Raw genomic sequence first — 19,790 nt, 5'->3', positions numbered from 1 at the left:
TCCGTTCGAGTGAATATGGGAAATAAGGCGATGTTATTGTTACATCGTTACGAATGATAATTTTAAAAGGGAGCACCATCTTGATATTGGGATTACGTATCGACGTCCAAGGCAATTTGAAACGTATTTTTAGGAACGGCCCGGGTAGGGATATGTTAAATTAAAGTAGTCACATAAGTTGGAGCTATTGTTAATTTGTCCTGAAAGAATTCTTGGCCTTAATATGTGAGCTGTAAAGAGCGCCATCTCGATATTGATTAGGGAGTTGCTGTCTGCGCTAAATAAATTCCTAGATGGATAAAATCTAGAATTTTTATATATATCCTTTTTTGATGAAATATGGTAGGACATTTATGGACACACAAAGAAACTTAAATAGCGAACCAAAAAGACGTGACTGACCAGCTAGTCTACAAATAAGTATTTATTATAGACTAAATTCAGGGAGTTCACCAACTGTCGCTTCAGGGAACTTTCTTCTTATGTTAGGGTAGTAGAAAGAAAATGTCGACGCAATTCGAAAACATCAAACTTGCTAGACGAGACTGGGGTCATAATATATTCCAAAGTTAGGGAACATAAATTACAGGTCAACTGGTTAACTGAGAATTATACGCTATAAAATTTGATAGAAAATCTGAAGTTGTGCAAACGGTTAAATTGACACCTAAAAATCAGAAGATGAGACAAGTCACGTTTGGCCACATTACTGTCCTTAATTTGAAGAGGTGCGAGGTTCTTCAATGTGACAGTATGTGGCCGAACGTGAATTGTCTTTCATACGTTATTTCAACAAGCACGCCGAAAGCGACAGGGGGAGGAGAAGAGTTGTACGTCGTATCACATCGCAACACGGCGTGGAGATTCTATTAAATTTTGATATTGAATAGAAGACACCATAGGCCTACAGTCTATGGAAGTGGAAATTGAGATGAAAATTTTATATGGTAGTATTATGATATATTTTTAACAATCTTAGATAAAGTCTGAAAATTTAAATGTTGACCCTCTATAAATTATTAATTAAGTCCTAGGTGAGTAGTAGTGGCTACTCTTGGTTGACCTCTAATAATGCTAACAACTTTTTAAAATGATAATCTTTTCATTAGGAGCAAAAACCCGCCCACAGAATAAAACTGCTTCTAAATGGGCAATATAGGACCCCTTCTTCTGGCAACTTTTCCGCAAAGTGCCAAACCTTCAAAGAAAAAATTAAGCATCATAGAACGGCAATGCTGTCGAAGACGAATCTAATTTTTCCCTCATCCCCCACCAGGAATACACGTTAACTACGCCCATGTCCATTACCTACTAAGTAATGAATTTGATCCGCAATCATTTGACCGTGTGCGTTCCACATACGGTTTTTATTATTGTTTCTACACAGCACAACACTACTCCACTTTATCGTTCATCGTCGTTCGTGACAGACTCTTCTAATGGTTCGAACATGAAAAAATGTGTGTGATGGAAAAAACAGTGAGCTGTGAAGCATTTTTTCTCGTTGCTGCTGTTGCTGCCGTTGTTGTTGTTGTTCTGTTGAATGAAAATGAAACTAATCTTGAAAATGTATTCTACACGTGACCTCATGGAATGAGTAATAGAAGTAAATATGCGATTGCGATATTGCCATTAAAGAGAAATGAATGTGAAGAAGAAGAACAACGGCAACAACAACAAAAACATCTACAAATATTATATATTATTAATATTATATAATTGAGTGTGGAATTCGTATAACGATCATTAGTAAGGGGAGGTCAGTCAAAGATTTGTTAAAACAAGTAAAACATTCGTTAAACATTAAGTTCGGCCGGGCCGAACTTTTAATATCCTCCCCAAAATACCACCTAAGACAAGTATAAAAGCAGCTAAGTTCGGCCGGGATGAACTTGTAATGCCCTAAACCATTTTGCCGCCGAAGAATGCCACCTAAATGAAAACCTTATTATGGGGGCTATACGAAGATATGGCGCTGGATAAGTAGTTTTTTGTCATAGGCTGTAGTACCGATTCCGAACTTCAAATACGAAATTTTAAAAAAATTTCGTTGAATAATGTCGCTAATATTATCAAATTTGAAACAATTCCGGTTAATAGTGTTGTTAAGATCAACAAAATATGGAATAAAGGGAGGTACCGTTATTTGTGGCCTATACGAGGACGTACATACAATTTTTCGTCAAACGAGCTTCAAACTTTAAATACGAACTTTGAAACAATTAAAACAATTACTGTCAATAATGTCGCTAAAATCATCAAACTACCGAATATCGTAGGGTATATTATATGGGGGTTATACGATTTTGTGGACATTATATAGACCATTCTCTTCCAGGGGATGAAGTACTCAGGAGAAGCTCCTGGTGTAGAATTTCAAAAAATTCCATTGAAAAATGTGGCTAAAATCATCAAAGTACCGAATATAGGGAGGTACCGTTTAATGGAGGATATGCGATATCGTGGACCTATATAGGCAATTTTCTTTCAAGAGGTAAAGTAATCTGAGGGAACTCTTATGGTCTTCCATCCAGAGAAGGCTTGAAAGACATCTTTCATCCCATAAAAGAATGAGGTTTTATATCCAGAGAAGAACTGAAACTTAAGACCTGAAGGTGGTTTTTTATCCCATACAAGACCTGATGAAGGTCTTATATTTCATAGAAGGCCTGAATGAGGGTTTCTGTCCCATAGAAGACCTGAAAGGGGTCTTCTTTTCCATAGGAGGCCTGAAAGAGATCTTACTTCCGATAGAAGGCCTGACACAGGTATTCTATACCATAGAAGACCTGAGGAGGTCTTCTATCCCATGGAAGACATGAAGGAGGCCTTCTATTTTTCAGTAGACCCGAATTCATAAAAATACATAAAAAAGACAAAAAGACCTAACATAAGTCTTCTATCCCATAGAAAACTTGAAGGATGTCTATCACATAGAAAACTTGAAGTAGAAGATCTGAAAGAGGTCTTTTACCCACAGAAGACCTATCCAGAGTAGTTCAGACAGAGGTCTCACATCCAGAGAAAGATGTTTGCTATCCTATAAAATACCTGAAAAATGTTTTCTCTACCATAAAAGACCTAAAAGAGATCTTCTAGCTCGACTATTCAGCGAAGATCAAAAGAAGTCATCTATCCAGAGAATGTCTGAATAAAGACCTTACTAATCCCACAGAAGACCTGCTACTTGTCGTCTACACCTAAAAGTCCTCCAAAAGACCCCAAAAGGCTTTCTTTGCTTCCAGCCAAATATAAAGAAATCACACTATCACGCTTGATTTCCATCACGAATAACTTTTTTTCTGGAAAATTCTCACCAAAATGCTTTGGTACGCTTGTAAACAATATAATAAGCTGTCACTGGAATAATTTTAACAGTTGTCGGACGAGTGGTTTAGAAATTACAATAACAATCTGAACTTGGTTGCACTTTTTTTTTATCTCACCCCATATGTATTATGGTGGAGAGTATAAAAATGAATTTCGATATGCTTGTGGTCGATTATAGAAGATTTGAAAATTAAAAATGAAAAGTTTGAACTAAATTTGGCCCAATGTGACACAGGGTCATTGGCATCTGGACGTTTTATTACCTTTTATTACGACTTCATACTACCACGCTTACACTGAGGCGTTTTATGGTTATAATTTTCAGTCATATTTGTTGACGTATGTTTTCATACTCTTTAAGTCAACATAATAATAATAATAATAATAATAATAATAATAATAATAATAATAATAATAATAATAATAATAATAATAATAATAATAATAATAATAATAATAATAATAATAATAATAATAATAATAATGCGGCAGGTTAATGCAAACATAGCCTGATGAAATGTTATTAATTCTTTATTGGTGCAATTTTATTAATTGTTTAATATTTTTAAAAACCAAAAATAATTGAGAATAAAATAACAACCTTACTGCTCCAAATCAAACAAATCGTTTTTCATGTTACCAATACAGCTCTCAATATCTCTCACTCTCTCCCTCTCATTTTGTTTCTCTTTGCAGTAACCGATTCACCGATTAAATTCATAAAACTGCCAGCTCAGGCTCCAGTAATACGTTACAGTCGAATTGAATTGCAAGCAGAGCAACAACCGAAACTACATGAAACGCCGGCCACAGCAACAACAACAACGATAACAACATCCATAACAGATGCGGCAATAGCAAATGAATCTCTAGCTGGTGTGGAAACTAGTGCAGCAACCGATGCACCATCCCCCTTGGAAATGCAAAATGATGATGCATCACCCTATGGTTTGCTTGAGGCAGCCCTAGGTCCATTGATACCACGACAAAATCGTGCAAGCTCGAATAGTTGCCCCCGATCGTGTCCACCCAGTTTAACTGTGGGCGCCGATGCTGTCTGTGGTTCGGATGGTTTAATCTATGCCAATTTGTGTGACATGAAAAAGAAGACCTGTTCCCGTAATGGTGTCATAAAGGTAAAAAGCTCGGGATTTTTGTGTTGATGAAAAGATAATATTTTGATGCGTATGTTTTTACAGGATGTTCGTGATGGTTGTGAGCGGGCCAAAGGATCGGACTGTAAACATCGTTGTCCCAGTGAAAAGGATCCGGTTTGTGGTACCGATGGTCGTACATATTTAAATAGGTGGATATTTCGAATTGATTTCTCAGATATAAATGCTACAGATATTTTACATATGAAAAGCTTGGATAAAAAGATTGGTCAAAATTTCTGTTCCACAAGCCTTTACCTACATTGACATCTTCGGGTATTCTAAAGACGGAAAGTTGTGAACATTACTTCAATAATTAGAAATCCTTCCGCAAGTATTTTGCATGCAGAAGACCTTCTATAGAACGAAGGTTATAGAAGGCATGACTTAATTTAAAAAAATAATACTCTAAGTATAATTGTAGATGTTCCAAAGGTCTTCGATTGGGAGGAGACATTTCACAGATCCGCTAAAGATAAAACACCCTTAGCAGCTCTTTTAAAGATATAAGATCTCATTCCAATAATTAAAGATATTTCACGGGTGTTATACATAAATAAAAAAAAACAACTTTGAATAACCTCCAAAATTTGGAACGAATTAGGAAATTTTCAAAAAATTAAAATCCATTAAAAATTCTGTGAAAATCTTTAAAATGCCGAATATGAGAAAGTCCCGATATATCGAGGGTAAACGATATTGTGGACCCATGTAGACAAGTCTATTTCTGGGGGTAAAGTACTCACAAGGAACTCCTTGTGAAGAATTTTAGACAATTCCGCTGGCTAATGTGGCTAAAATCATTAAAATATCGAATATCTGAAGGTACCGTTGTATGGTGGCTATACGACATCGTGAACCTATACAGACCATTCTCTTTCAGGGGGTAAGGTATTCACATTGAACTCTTTTTGTAGAATTTCAGACAATTCCGTTGAAAAATAAGGCTAAAATTATCAAAATACCGAATATCGGGGGTACCGTTATATGGGGGCTATACAATATCGTGGACCTATATAGACAATTCTCAGGGGGTAAAGTACTCACAAAGAACTCCTTGTGTAGATTTTCAGACAATTCCGGTGAATAATGTCACTAAAATCATCAAAATACCGAATATCGACAGGTGTCGTTATATGAGGGCTATACGCTGCAGTATCCATTACAAGCTTCAAATGCCAAATTTGAAACAATTCCGGTGAATAGTATCGCTAAAATTATCAAAATACCGAAAATAGGTATCATTATATGGGGGCTATACGAAGACGTGGACCTGCACAGACAATTTTATGTCTTAGGTTGTAGTATCCATTACGAACTTCAAATACTAAATTTGAAACAATTCCGATGAATAATGTCGCTAATATCATCAAAATACCGAATATCGGGAGGTACCGGTATATGGGGGCTATACGAAGGCGTGAATGGACAATTTTCGGTCATAGGCTGTAGTATCAATTACGAATTCCAAATACCAAATTTTGAAACGTTTTCGGCGAATAATGTCGCTAAAATCACCAAAATACCGAAAATAGGAAGATACAATTACATGGGGGCTATACCAAAACGTGAACCTACATGGCCCATTTTCAATACCAAAAGTCCTGCAGAGATAATATACATTTGAGTCAAATTTTATCAACCTACTTCATTTCGTTCGGAAGCTAGAGTAATTTCCAGAGGCGGACAGACAGACGGACGAGCATCTCTAAATCGACATAGAATTTTATGCTGATCAAGAATGTATATACGTTGTGGGGTCTAAAATGTATACTTCGAGGTGTTACAAACGGAATGGCAAACTTATTATCCTCCAATTATGGTGGAGGGTATAAAAACAATCCACAGGTTTTCCAGAGATAGTAGAACTTCCACAGATATTTTAAATATAGAAGACCACAGATCTGTGGATAGATCTATTACATTACTTTTATAGTATAAACACATTCCTTCAACAGGTCTCCAAAAATTGACATTATTCTCTTGGGATAGAAGGCCGTAAAATGGTCTTTAAACGAAAGCCTTCTGAGATGGAATACTGTCCTTCTGAGATGGAATACTTTCCGCAGGTTTTTTTAAAGACAGAAGATCTTCCAAGTCTTCTGTACAAAGAATGCCTTCCGCAGTTCTTCTACATGTTGAAGACATTCAGCAGGGCTTTAAAAGAAAGCAGACCTTTCACACATCTTCAATAGATAAAAGGCCTTTAGTAGGTTTTTTTAAATTATAGAAGCCGGTTCTTCTAAGGATGTAAAAACTTCTAGAGATAGAAGACCATCCACAACTCTTTTACAGTTAAAAATGTTTTCACGTGTCTTCCTTTTGTTGGAAGACCTTACATGTGCCTTTAAAATAAGCAAGACCTTCCAAACGTCTTCTATTGAGTATTTTTATTTCTACAGAGAGAAATAGACCTTCCCTGGGTTTTTTATTTAAATAATAACTTCTTAAGCCATTTGAGAATATTTAAGTATTCCTATAATTAAAATACCTTCCTAAAGTCTTCTATTCATATTCCAATAACAACAAAGTGCTCCATTGGTTTATTTTTGATGCACATAAACTTTTAACCCTATAATGTTGGTGCTATGTACGATATTTTTCAGTTCAGCCTAAAAGTATGCAACATTAAATGATGATCACTTAAGTAAGTGATTAAAGTATTTGCCCGTTTAGACTTGGGTGTCAATTTTAAAGTAGAAAAAATAGTATTCTGCTAAAAATCGTGAGCAGTCTCAAGGTGGCAGTGATTGTTGCTTCTAATTATTGACAATGGGATTACATTTTGGGGGATTAAATTAAAATCTTAGAGTTTGTCTCTGTAAAATGTATCAATTGGCTCATTAAAGAGAAATGACTTGGGCTATATAAATTGAAAACAAAACCTATTATTACCTACAAGTTCTTTATCTATAAACTATCTTTAAAAGATCTACAGAAGGTCTTTCATCTTTGAAAGCCTTATGAAGCGTCTTCTATTTTTTCAAATATTTTTGCAATTTTCAGATAGTAAATATTGGAATTAATTAATTGGAAATGACTCGGGCTATATAAATTGAAAACAAAACCAAATATTACTTACAAGCCCTTTATATATAAAATATCTTTAAAATATCTACAGAAGGTCTTTCATCTTTGGAAGCCTTATGAAGCGTCTTCTGGGGTTTTCAAATATTTTTGCAATTTACAGATAGTAAATCTTGAAATTAATTTCATTACCTTTAAAATGTTCTGTATTCCCTTCTTTATAGATGTATGCTCCGCGTACAAGCCTGTCGTGTTGGTATGGCAGCGGTTAAGATGGCTCATGTTGGCCCCTGCAGTAATACCAGTGCTATTCGTGAATCTTGCCCGGTGGACTGTAATCAATCGCCCAAAGATGGACCGATATGTGCTTCAGATGGTAACGTTTATAATTCCACATGTGAAATGAAGCTGCTGACTTGCGGCCAGGGTGTGGTGAAAACTAGTCGCAAACACTGCCAATCGACAAGAATGTGTCGTGAATCGTGTTGGCGTGTTGCCCGTCCCACTTGTGGTTCAGATGGTCGGTTGTATGCCAGCCCCTGTAAAATGCGTTCATCCAATTGTGGGAAGCATATATTCGAGGTGCCACTCTCCTTTTGTATGCCCCAGGAACGTCACGGCAATCCGGTAGAAAATTGTCCAACGGAATGTCCCGAAAGTGATAGCTCAGCATATGTATGTGGCAGTGATGGTAATATCTATTCATCGTTGTGTGAATTGAAAATGTTGAATTGTGGGTAAGTTCAGGGATTTTTGAATTTTGTATTTTGAAATATTCAATTTTATATTGATTTGATTTTTTTTGTTTAGGCCCCAACGTAAATCCATACAGAAAATGAGCATGGACAAGTGTAAAAACCGTTTGACCAGATGCAAACAATTGCCACCCTGTAAAGATTTCAATAATTTATATGGCTCAATATTTAGCTCCAAGAGAAGTGATAAACTTTGTGGAACAGATGCCAAGACATACAACAATGAATGTGAATTGGCACATGCCACTTGCCTGTAAGGAAAACACAGTATTTGTTATTACCTTGAAATGTTTCAAACTTATTTTGCAACTTATTTTACAGGAGAGGTGTGAATTTGGCCCACGTTGGACCTTGTACCGACTTGAAAGCTCCCATTAAGGATTGTGGGGAACGTTGCACCCGCCAGGATCTTGAAAGTGGCCCCATTTGTGGCTCAGACGGCAATACCTATGCATCGTTGTGCGAATTCAAGCGACGAACCTGCCATTTGCGTGTTGTGCCAGTCTCTTTGAAAAACTGTCCCCTCACCGCCGACTGTGATACAGATTGTGATGCTCAGCCACCAAATTTTGTCTGTGGTTCTGATAATAAATTCTACAAATCCGAATGTCATATGCGCAAAGAGAATTGTGGCAAACATGTGTTTGTGGTACCGCTGAAACGCTGCCTCAGCAATGTCCAGTTCAAGGGTTGTGCCAAAATTTGTCCACCCGACTTTGAGCCCATCTGTGGCAGTGACAATATGACCTATTCCAATGAGTGCTTTTTGGAAATGGAAAACTGTCGTAGTAACAATACCATAACGATACAGCATTATGGTGCATGTGGACGGCCAGAGGCACCCTCAAATAATTTTCTATACTAGAAGAAGAGAAGTTGGAAGAAAATAATATTTATAGGAAAAGAAGCTAAACAAAAAAAAAGAAAAATAAAATTAAAAAGAAATTAAAACTTAATGTAGTAGCAACAATAATAAGCCGTTATTAGGGCTTATTACAAAAATATATTTTAAATATATTTATGAAATTATTTATTTATTTTTTTTTTAGTTAATAACTGTTATACTTTAAGAACACACTTTTTTATAACTAACTTTATATAAATAAAATAAAAAGACAAATGATTTGTAAAATACGGGCGTACAATACTGCATTACTAGGCGGAATCATCGAATAGTTTGTTGAGACAAGCTTTGATTTCATGTGGTTTGTATTTAACATATTTTTCCGGGTTCTTACTGAAGTGCACACCGGCATACCTGTAAGAAAGAGAAGGAATTTATTTATAATTTAAAAACGTATGAAAATAATCAATGTTTGTTGGACTTTATAGAATGAAACCTATATGTCTTTTAGAAAATGGACGTCTTCTAGAAGACCTATGGAATATAACCTATATGTATATCCCCAGGCTTGAGTTATGATTATCAAAACCAATACGTATCTGACCTAAGACTGATATAAATATTACAACGTGCCAGGTTTAGACTACTTCGACTTTCTCCTATACAAATGAATTGAAAATTGTGACCCTTTGTGGGTGAGGTACCAAAAGGGGTTCGCAGTTATATACCACCTTCAAAACAGATCTTGTGTTAACAAAAATGCTTGCATGTGTGAAATTTGAAGAGAGTTGGATGCTTATTTCGCATTCTTTGAGCGTTTTGTTTTCAGAAATCTTGAACCCTATATGAGGGAGGTACCAGAGGAAATTGTCCGATCTGTACCATCTTTATAACAGATCTTGTGTTGACGGAGGTATTGAGTTGTACCAAATATGAATGGAATCGGATGCTAATTTCGCGTGTTTTGAGTTTTATGAATATAAAAAATGTTCACCCTTTGTGGGGGAGGTACCAAAAGGAGTGGACCGATATATCCCAATTTCACAGCAGATCTTGGGTTGATAAAAATATTTTGATGTGTGTAATTTGAATAGAGAACCGGATGCTTATTTCGGATTTTATGATCGTTTCGACGATTCAAAATTTTGAATCTTTGTGGGAGAGGTACCAGAAGAAATTGTCCGATCTCTACCATCTTTATAACAGATCTTGTGTTGACGGAGGTATTGAGATGTACCAAGTCTGAATGTAATCGGATGGTAATTTCGCCTTTTTTGAGCTTTATGAATATTGAAATTTTTGACCATTTGTGGGGGAGGTACCAGAAGGAGTGGACCGATATATCCCATCTTCACAGCAGATCTTGGCTTAACAAAAATATTGTGATGTGTGTAATTTAAAGAAAACCGGATGCTTATTCCGGATTTAAGAATCGTTTTGTTTCTTCAAAACTTTGTAGGGGTGGTACCAGAAGGAATGGTCCGATCTCTACCATCTTTATAAGAGATCTTGTGTTGACGGAAGTATTAAGATGTACCAAGGCTGAATGGAATCGGATGCTAATTTCGCGTGTTATGAACTTCATGGATACTCAAAATTTTGACCCTTTGTGGGGGAGGTACCAGAAGGAGTGGGCCGATATATCCCATCTTCACAGCAGATCTTGGGTTGATAAAAATATTTTGATGTGTGTGATTTGAAGAGAACCGGATGTTTATTTCGGATTTGATGATCATTTTAGTTATTAACAACTTTGACCCTTTGTGGGGGAGGTGCCAAAACGAATGGTCCGATCTCCAACATCATTATTACAGATCTGGTGCTGATGAAAATATTAAGATGTACCAAGTCTCAATGGAATCGGATGCTAATTTCCCGTTTTATGAACTTCATGGATATTCAAAATTTTGACCCTTTTGTGGGGAAGGTACCAGAAGGAGTGAACCAATGTACTTCATCTTCGCACCAGACCTTGGGTTAATAAAAATATTGAGATGTGTGTAATTTAAAGATAATCGGACACTTATATCACATTTTATAAAAGTTATAATTATTCAAAATTTTGACCCTTTGTGGGGGAAGTACTGGATGCAGTGGACCGATATTGTTCATTTTTGCACCTGACCTAGCACTGATGCAAATATTAGGATTTGCAAAGTTGGAGCAAAATCGGATTATCCTTTCTCTGTTTGTGCAGTAAATTATTTTCTCTGGAAATTTCGAACTTTTGCGTGGAAGGCATGAGAAGGAGTGTCCCGATATTGCCCATCTCCGAACTCGATCTAAGTTTAACAATAATATTACGATGTACCAAGTTTGGATCAAATAGGATACTCTCTTCGAGAGACAGATGGACGGACGGACATCGCTAGATCGACTCCAAATGTCCCAACTTATTAACACAATAACCTGTACTGCAGTCTATGGCAGGATTAATAAATGTAAATGGAAATCTCGAAATAAATTCCCATGGAGTTAGGCCTTAACTTACATATTAAAGAATTCATTGTATTTTGGTAAAATATGTTCCTCATTATCCCGTTTAATGCCCTGGCGCAGCATGACATCCGGTATTGAAATTCCTCTTTGGATTTTACATGCCTCCTCAAAGTCCTTGTTAAAAGCCTGCAATGAAATGAATGTAGATAAGAGACGTAAATTAGATCCCCCAATAAAATATGGCTATGAAATTTCTCACCAAAAACTTCTCCTTCAGGATGCTACGATCCTTGTCCTTAATTTTGCCCTGTATTGGTTTTGGTAGCTCATCCAAGGGTGAAATGTTTGACAACATTTTCGACCATGTCTTTTGATATGAGAACTTCAGCTCTTTAATAGTTTCGATATAGCTATTGCGACAATCGGGTTCAGCAATTGTTACAATATCAATTAGATTTGAGGTAATTAAAGAGTTCAGAATATAATTAATATTGTTCAGACGGAATAAATGTTTGGTGGCCTGATCATTGTATTGTTCACACTTGTTCATTATCGATAAGTTCAATTCGGCCAAGGCTTTTTCTGTAAGAAAAGAAAAGCAAAGCTCATAGAAAATTGCTCTCAAATCAATCCATCTTCAACTTACTTATGTATATGGCCAACAAAGCCTTATTGTGCTCTTCTTCTGGTAATTGTTTTTTAATAAGTATGGAATCCAACTGCGTAGAGTACAATACATCAGGCTGTAGGATTACCCCAATAACATCATAATGATTGAGAAGATTCTCTATAAACCATATTGTATTGGAGGTCAATTCATGAACGGTGGCATCTTTGGGAACATTCACATAACCCAAGGTACTTGAGCTCATGCTCACAATGTTTGTGTTGGAATCGCCGCGCACTACCTCCAGGAAATGTTCCAATGCCTTGGCGCCCTTTTGGTATAAAAATAACAAATAAATCAGAAGGTATTATAAATGAGTTCATTTTTATATATTTACCGTATACTGCAACTTATTCAAGACCTTTGTCAGCTGTTCCCTTTGCTGGACATCATAGGTACGATCAATATCAGGTTGCAAAAGCAAAACATTTTTCAAGGTCTTAAATATCCCCAACGCCGATGTCCATTCCTTGCGTGATATGCTACGCATGATACGATTTGTAATGGCCTCCACATCTTTCACGACCATATCAATCGATTTATTTGCCAATTTGGCAAATACCTCCGATTGATGTTTAAAGGGTATTATCTCCTGCATTAGAGCTCTTTCCCAGTTCAAAAGTCGCTGTAGACCCAAAAGCATAACTAAATATTTATCCAATTCTTGATCGCCATCGGCATACTCCTCCGAGGACAAATGTTCCGAGTGTGATGTGGCTTTTTTAATGGAAATACCAGTGCTGTTGAGAGTCTGTGTCGCTTTCAAATACAACTTATTTGCTTTGCGTTCGAAACTGAAATAGAGGAAGGGATATTTTAAGGTTTCTTTATTTATATTATTTTTACACTCACATTTGTTGTAACCGCATTGAGGGACTCTTCTTAGTGTCCTGACGACCGGCAGAATGACGAGATTTCTAAAAGGTAAAAAGCAAATCTCAAAAATGTAAACATTAAAGACCTAATTTGAGGAAATATTTAAAATTTAAAATTTAATACGCCATGAAGAACTGCTTGAGTTTTAGAGAGAAGAGATATAAATTATCTCAGCCGCAGAGTTTTTAAGGGTTTCTGCTCATAAAAGGGCTTTCATTTAAATTTTAATATGCCATAAAAACTGCATGAGTTTTAGAGGTTTTGAATTCATAGAAGAGTCATAAATTATATCAGCAGCAGAGTTTTTAGAGGTTTCTACTCATAAAAGGCTTTTATAGGTCATCTTCCTATATAGAAATTATTCGAGGTCTCCTATATTTAGAAAAGCTTCCAGATATCATCTATTTATAGAATAACTTCCAAAGGCCTTCTAATTATAAAAGAGCTTTCCAGGGACCTAAATTTGCAGAAAGACTTTTAATTTTTACAAAAGGTCGATATGAGAAGTTGAGTTTTTCGAGTTTTTGTGTACATGGAAGAGTTAAAAATACGTTTATAGCAAAGTTTTCATAGGATTTCTACATATAGCAGAGCTTTTCAATGTCTTCTACGTTTTGAAGAGCGTCCAGAGGTCTTCTATTTTTAGAAGAGACTCAGGAGTTCTTGTATTTTTATACCCTCAGTCATATGGTTAGAGAGGGTATATATCATTTGATATGGTCAAAACGTGTTTCATCGAAATAAGTTTTAAAAGCCTAGGTCTCTTTGGACTAAATCCATTTCAGGACATTTGGAGTCGATCTAGCTATGTCCGTCTGTCCGTAGGTCTGGCTGGTGCAAACGATAACTGCCGAATGAAGTATCCGATTTGATCCAAACTTGCTACATCGTAATATTATTGTCAAACACAGATCAAGTTCGGAGATGGGAAATATCGGTCCACTCCTTTTGGTACCTCCCACACAAAATGCCAACATTTTCAAAGAAAATAAGTTACTGCACAGAAAGAGAAAGGATAATCCTATTTTGCTTCAACTTTACGAATCGTAATATATGCATAAGTGCTATGGCAGGTGCGAAAATGGATAATATCTGTCCACTGATCAAGTGCCTCCCCCACAAAGGTTCAAAATTTTCAATAATTATAAATCTGATAAAATGTGATGTAAGCGCCCGATTGTCTTCAAATTACACATATCACAATATATTTATTAACCCAAGGTTTCGTGTGAAGATGGAATATATCGGCCCACTCCTTCTGGTACCTGCCCCACAAAGAGTCAAAATTTTGAATATCCATGAAGAAATTAATATGCGATTCCATTCAGACCTAGCACATCTCAATATTTCCATCAACACAAGATTTTTTATAATGGTAGCATAGATCAGGCCATTCCTTCTGGTACCTCTCCCACAAGGGGTTAACATTTTGAATTACCAAAACGATTATAAAATTCGAAATAAGCATCCGGTTCTCTTCAAATTACACACATCACAATATTTTTATTAACCCAGGGTCTGGTGTGAAGTTGGAATATATCGGTCCACTCCTTCTGGTACCTCCCCCACAAAAGCGGCAACATTTTGAATATCCATGAGGCTTATAAAACGCGAAAATAACGTCCGATTCCATTCAGACTTAGTACATCTTAATATTTCCATTAACACAATATATGTTTTAAAGATGGTAGAGATCGCACCATTTCTTCTTGTTCCTCCCCCACAAAGGGCCAACATTTTGAATAATTATAACTCTTATAAAATGTGATGTAAGTGTCCGCTTGTCTTCAAATTACTCACATCGCAATATTTTTATTAACCCAAGGTCAGGTGAGGAGAAGGAATATATCGGTCCACTCCTTCTGGTACCTCCCTCACAAAGGGTAAAAATTGTGAATTTCCATGAAGCTCATGCAACACGAAATTAACATCCGATTCCATTCAGATTTGGCACATCTGAATATTTCCATCAACACAAGATCTGTTATAATCGTGGTACAGATCGGACTATTCCTTCTGGTACCTCTCCCACAAGGGGTTAACATTTTGACTTACCAATACGATTATAAAATCCGAAATAACTATTCGGTTCTCTTCAAATTACACACATCACAATATTTTTATGAGAACAAGGTCTGGTGTGAAGATGGAATACATCGGTCCACTCCTTATGGTTCCTCCCCCACAGGGGGTCAACATTTTGAATTTCCATAAAGCTCATAAAACGTGAAATTAATATTCGATTCCATTCAGACTTGGCATATCTCAATATTTCTATCAACACCATTTAATGGTGGTATAGATCGGACCATTCCTTCTGGTACCTCCCCTACAAAGTGTCAAAGCTTTGAATAACCAAAACGATTATAAAATCCGAAATAAGCATCCGGTTCTCTTCAAATTACACACATCACAATATTTTGATTAACACAAGGTCTTGTGTGAAGGTGGGATATATAGGTCCACTCCATCTAGTACCTCCCCCACAAAGATTCAACATATTAAATATCAATGAAGCTCATAAAACGTGAAATTAATATCAGATTTCATTCAGACTTGGCACATCTCAATATTGCCATCAACACAAGATCTGTTAAAAAGATGGTAGGGATCGGACCATTCCTTCTGGTACCTCCCCCACAAAGGGTCAAAGTTTTGAATAACCTAAACGATTATATAATCCGAAATAAGCATTCGGTTCTCTTCAAATTACACACATCACAATATTTTTATTAACCCAAGATCTAGTGGGAAGATGGAAAATGTCGGTTCACTCCTTCTGGTACCTCCCCCACAAAGGGTACAAATTTTGAATATTCATGAAGCTCATAAAACGCGAGATTAACATCCGATTCCATTCAGAGTTGATATATCTAAATATTTCCATCAATACAAGATCTGTTATAAAGATGATAGGGTTCGGAAAATTCCTTCTGGTACCTCCCCCACATATGGTTCAAGATTTTTGAAAAACAAAACGCAGAAAGAAAGCGATTTCACACATCTAAAAATTTTAACCAACGCATGTGTCTGCCAACGCCTTCTGGTACCTCTCCCACAAAGCGTCACAATTTCCAATACTTATATCTGCCATAACTTGCGAAAAAGTCGGCGACTCTTTAAAACTTGCTATATCTAAATATTTGTTTTAACCAGAAATCGGATATGAATATGTAATTAATCGAAATTTATGATTTCGCATAAAATTGGATATAAATGTTCGAATTCCTTCAAATTTTGGACATAACAATGTTTTTATCTGTATTAGATGAAGTATGAAAACAGAATACTTCGGTCCGCTATATCTGTTACCTTACGCATGTTTCCACATTTTCCAAAAATTTGCACAAATCGCATATTAAGTCCAAATCTGGCACATTGTAATATTTTCATCAGTCTTAGGTTAGATGCGAATTGATCAATATTGTCAAACTACTACGGAACCTCCCCCATAAAGGGTCAACTGTTTGAATAATCATAACTCAAGGCTGGCGGTATAAATCTGTCGGCAAAAATACCGACTGATACTATTTTACTTGTTAAAAACTATTTGAAATATCCAAAGGGTTTCCAAAGGTATTGAAGGGTATTCAACGATCTTCTATCTATAGAAGAGGTTTTATGGATTTAGTTTGAAAACTTATGAACCTTAGCCTAACTCTACTTCCATGAAATTCATTCTTTAAAACTATGAATACCTTATCTCTGTATGGAATCTAGGAGACAACACCTAAACCCAGACGCATTTGATCGAAACTTAAAACTTAATTTCCCACTGTAATACGGAAGCACATAAAGGTGGGAATACATAAAGCGCTTTTTTTGGCTGGCTTAAGTCATAGGCTGGATTCTTCGAAAATGAACAAAGGAGCCTAGGGCCAAAACGAAGAAGCCAGCCGATGACTTAAGCCAGTCAAATAAGCACTTTTTGTATTCCCACCTTAACTTCCATTGGGAATAAAAAATAAAATACACCTCTCATTTTTTATGTTAATAACACAATAAAATAAATAAAATTTTATTTTTAATAAAAAGAAAACTGAAATGACAATTGAAGCAAATTAAGAAAAAAAAAATCACGGGGACAACAATGAAACGAAATCAAAAACACACACATATACGCCTCCAAAACGCCATCTTATTTTCTTAGCTTGAATAGAAATTATCAAACATTTCCATAATGCGTTTACAATCATCGGATTTTATGCCGATGCCCTTGAGATCTGTAGTTTTAATATTCATCAAGTTATTGCAATCAATGCCGGCTTTTTCAAACTTCTCACAGTAACGTTCCAGACCCAAAGTTTTCAATAGCAAATTTATGGTTAGAGTGTGGTTGAGTATGGATGCATTGCTTTCATTGCCCATTGAATCTCCATTGCTGCTGTTTAAGCTATTCAGCGAGGGTGAGGGTGACAGCGATGATTTGGAAAAGTTTGATGCACCCACAAACGATGGACAGGGGCTGAGATAACGATTTGCATTGCTATCGCCAAATTTGGGCGATGGTGTGTAGGAGGTAACCACGGGTTTGGGCATCAGCGAAGGCTTCTTGAACTCCTTAAACGATGAACTGTGATGCGTTGTAACGGGACTTGACAATGAGTTGGCCAATTTGAATATGGGTGATATACCCGGTGAACGCACCTCCGTATGAATGGGCGTATAGGTACGCATATTAGCCATTATATTGTGCACATCTTGATAGTATGATGTTGTGGTATTGTTAATCATGGTTGGAGTCACATTGAAAATAAACTCTCTAGGAGCCGCTAAAGTCGGTGTACAACATTCCTCCATGATCTGTTGTTTGAGTGATCTTAACTGGTTTTAAATTCTGTCAGTTTCCAAAATATTAACAATTCGATATAAACACTTGAGAAACATTTAACAAACTAAACGAGTAATATCAGCAGCGCACGGCTGGCTACTTGAAGAAATGTTATTTGGAAAATACCGTTACAGATTGGAAATGAATGAAAGGCGACGAAAAACAAAACTGATAATATTTCCATATTGAGTGAAAAGCAGCAAAGAAGAAATGAAGGATTGATTACTTATTGACAAGTGAGGGTGGCAAATACCTTCGATTCATAATCGGATTTAAAAGAATGATGAAAAAATAGAATGGAAACAGTTATAATGAGAATCATTTCAAAGTTTCATAAAATATTTGGTGGGAGATGGGCAATTGTGGATCGAATTTTGGTATAATGGTCATAATAATATATAATTACTATTGACAGTTAAAGGCAATGTTAGAATTTAGGATTTTTGCAGTGTTTTGACTACATTTTATGTCGAAAAATGCCCTCACACGGTAACGGGGTGAAAATGTAAATCCCTCCACGAAGGTAGGTTCTATGATCGGGAAAGACCCGAATTTTATCCAGCAATTAACTGTCACTTTAGCTCATTATTTAACAACTGTAGCTACCATACAACAACTTAATTGCATTTTGGTTATAGCGCAATGGATTTTGATATGCCTTCAATTCGTGTCATACACAAACATATTTGTCAGATTCAAATTTATATAAAACCCACGATTAAACCCAGTGATATACTTAGTGAGCTGAACAATTAAGACTTTCACCAACTTACCAGCGCTTCATTTCCCCAGCTACTGCTCTTCTGGTGATCTTTCAAATTTTGCAACGATCTAAAGACCACTTCACCCCTCTCCGCTGCATAGATGACAGTGTATTCAAATCTCAGATTCTGTTCCAGCCAATGGGAAATGGTGAATAACTCCACTCTTGTACTTTGTGTCATTTGCCTAAAGGAGGTGTATTCATCATTGGATGAATCATCTTCATTGTAAATGAGATCCAATATATCGACTGGCTTCAGGGGCATTCCATATTTTTTCAACAGAAAACGATAATGATTGTTGAGGCCCTCACAGCCCGTATTAAAGAGGCTTGTGACATTTTCCAACTCAACACTTTGTGAATTATGATGCAAGAAATATTCATTGGCTGAACGCAAACGACCCAAGGCTTCGAGGAAGACACCCACATTACCCTCGGTGGGTCCTTGATGTATTAAACCACAAACCTCTTGGGTGACATCATAGTGGGATAACACAGTCTCCAAACAATTAAGGGTGGCTTCCAAATCTACAAAGCAAAAAGTAAACAAATTAAAAAATCCAACCCACCTTCAATTTAAAATTTTTAACCCACTTTGTTGTCGTTTTTGTAGCTGTTCAGTTTCCTGATAGACAGGTAAAATTGTTTTCTCCAATTTACCCAAACGTTGCTCGAAAACAGTCAATATGCCAGACATCTGATTGGACAAATCATGATACTTTTCCACCCTTTCCCTCAGCAGAACCATGTTTGAGGTCTCCTGTTGAACAAAAACAAGCATAACTCATTAGCAACTGCACAAAAGCAAGCATACAACTGTCAATTACCTTCTCCAACTTAGAATGGACTTGAAGACTTGTGTCCAAATTCATTTTTTAAAGAAATAAATCCTTTGTGGGTGTTATTTTTTCCAAGACAATTGATGATGACGTATTTCAAAGCCTCTTTGGTAAATTAACGGCGTAGAATGAAAGAAAACAAAGTAAATTACCGATGAAAATCCAAAATCAAAACAAACCGACTCAATAAGGGATAACTAAGTAGAAAAACGGAAAATATAGGGTTATAGAAATCGATTGCCGACGAAGAACGCAATTGCATCCC

At 36.3% G+C, this 19,790-nt stretch overlaps 3 protein-coding genes across 4 annotated transcripts in view; 1 reads left to right on the top strand and 2 right to left on the bottom strand.

The window, feature by feature from the left end:
- LOC109612226 (agrin) overlaps window positions 1–9,398 on the top strand; it is a 45,258-nt gene extending 35,860 nt beyond the window's left edge. For both annotated transcript variants that reach the window (XM_059119641.1, XM_059119640.1), the window contains exons 3-7: window positions 4,027–4,466; window positions 4,530–4,636; window positions 7,736–8,248; window positions 8,322–8,519; window positions 8,588–9,398. In XM_059119641.1, coding sequence (XP_058975624.1) covers window positions 4,027–4,466; window positions 4,530–4,636; window positions 7,736–8,248; window positions 8,322–8,519; window positions 8,588–9,131 — 1,802 coding nt within the window. In that variant the 3' untranslated portion in view covers window positions 9,132–9,398. The remainder of the gene's footprint in view (window positions 1–4,026; window positions 4,467–4,529; window positions 4,637–7,735; window positions 8,249–8,321; window positions 8,520–8,587) is intronic.
- Window positions 9,280–19,701, bottom strand: LOC101895727 (exocyst complex component 7). Its single transcript, XM_059119639.1, has 9 exons — window positions 19,514–19,701; window positions 19,281–19,446; window positions 18,697–19,214; window positions 13,069–13,133; window positions 12,554–13,010; window positions 12,196–12,487; window positions 11,809–12,131; window positions 11,602–11,735; window positions 9,280–9,524 (listed from the first exon to the last, which is right to left on the bottom strand). The coding sequence occupies exons 1-9, from the start codon at window positions 19,556–19,558 to the stop codon at window positions 9,422–9,424; spliced, it is 2,103 nt and encodes a 700-aa protein (XP_058975622.1). The 5' UTR covers window positions 19,559–19,701; the 3' UTR covers window positions 9,280–9,421.
- On the bottom strand, window positions 17,164–18,021 carry LOC105261795 (ankyrin repeat and SAM domain-containing protein 6). The gene has a single exon (XM_059119642.1). The coding sequence runs from the start codon at window positions 17,890–17,892 to the stop codon at window positions 17,239–17,241; it is 654 nt and encodes a 217-aa protein (XP_058975625.1). The 5' UTR covers window positions 17,893–18,021; the 3' UTR covers window positions 17,164–17,238.
- Window positions 19,702–19,790: the final 89 nt, after the last annotated feature.

The sequence above is a fragment of the Musca domestica genome, unplaced genomic scaffold (assembly GCF_030504385.1).
Source record: "Musca domestica strain aabys unplaced genomic scaffold, Musca_domestica.polishedcontigs.V.1.1 15, whole genome shotgun sequence".
Classification (NCBI taxonomy): Eukaryota; Metazoa; Arthropoda; class Insecta; order Diptera; family Muscidae; genus Musca; species Musca domestica.
The sequence above is the reverse complement of the archived record's forward strand: the minus strand, read 5'-3'. Positions and strand labels throughout refer to the sequence as shown.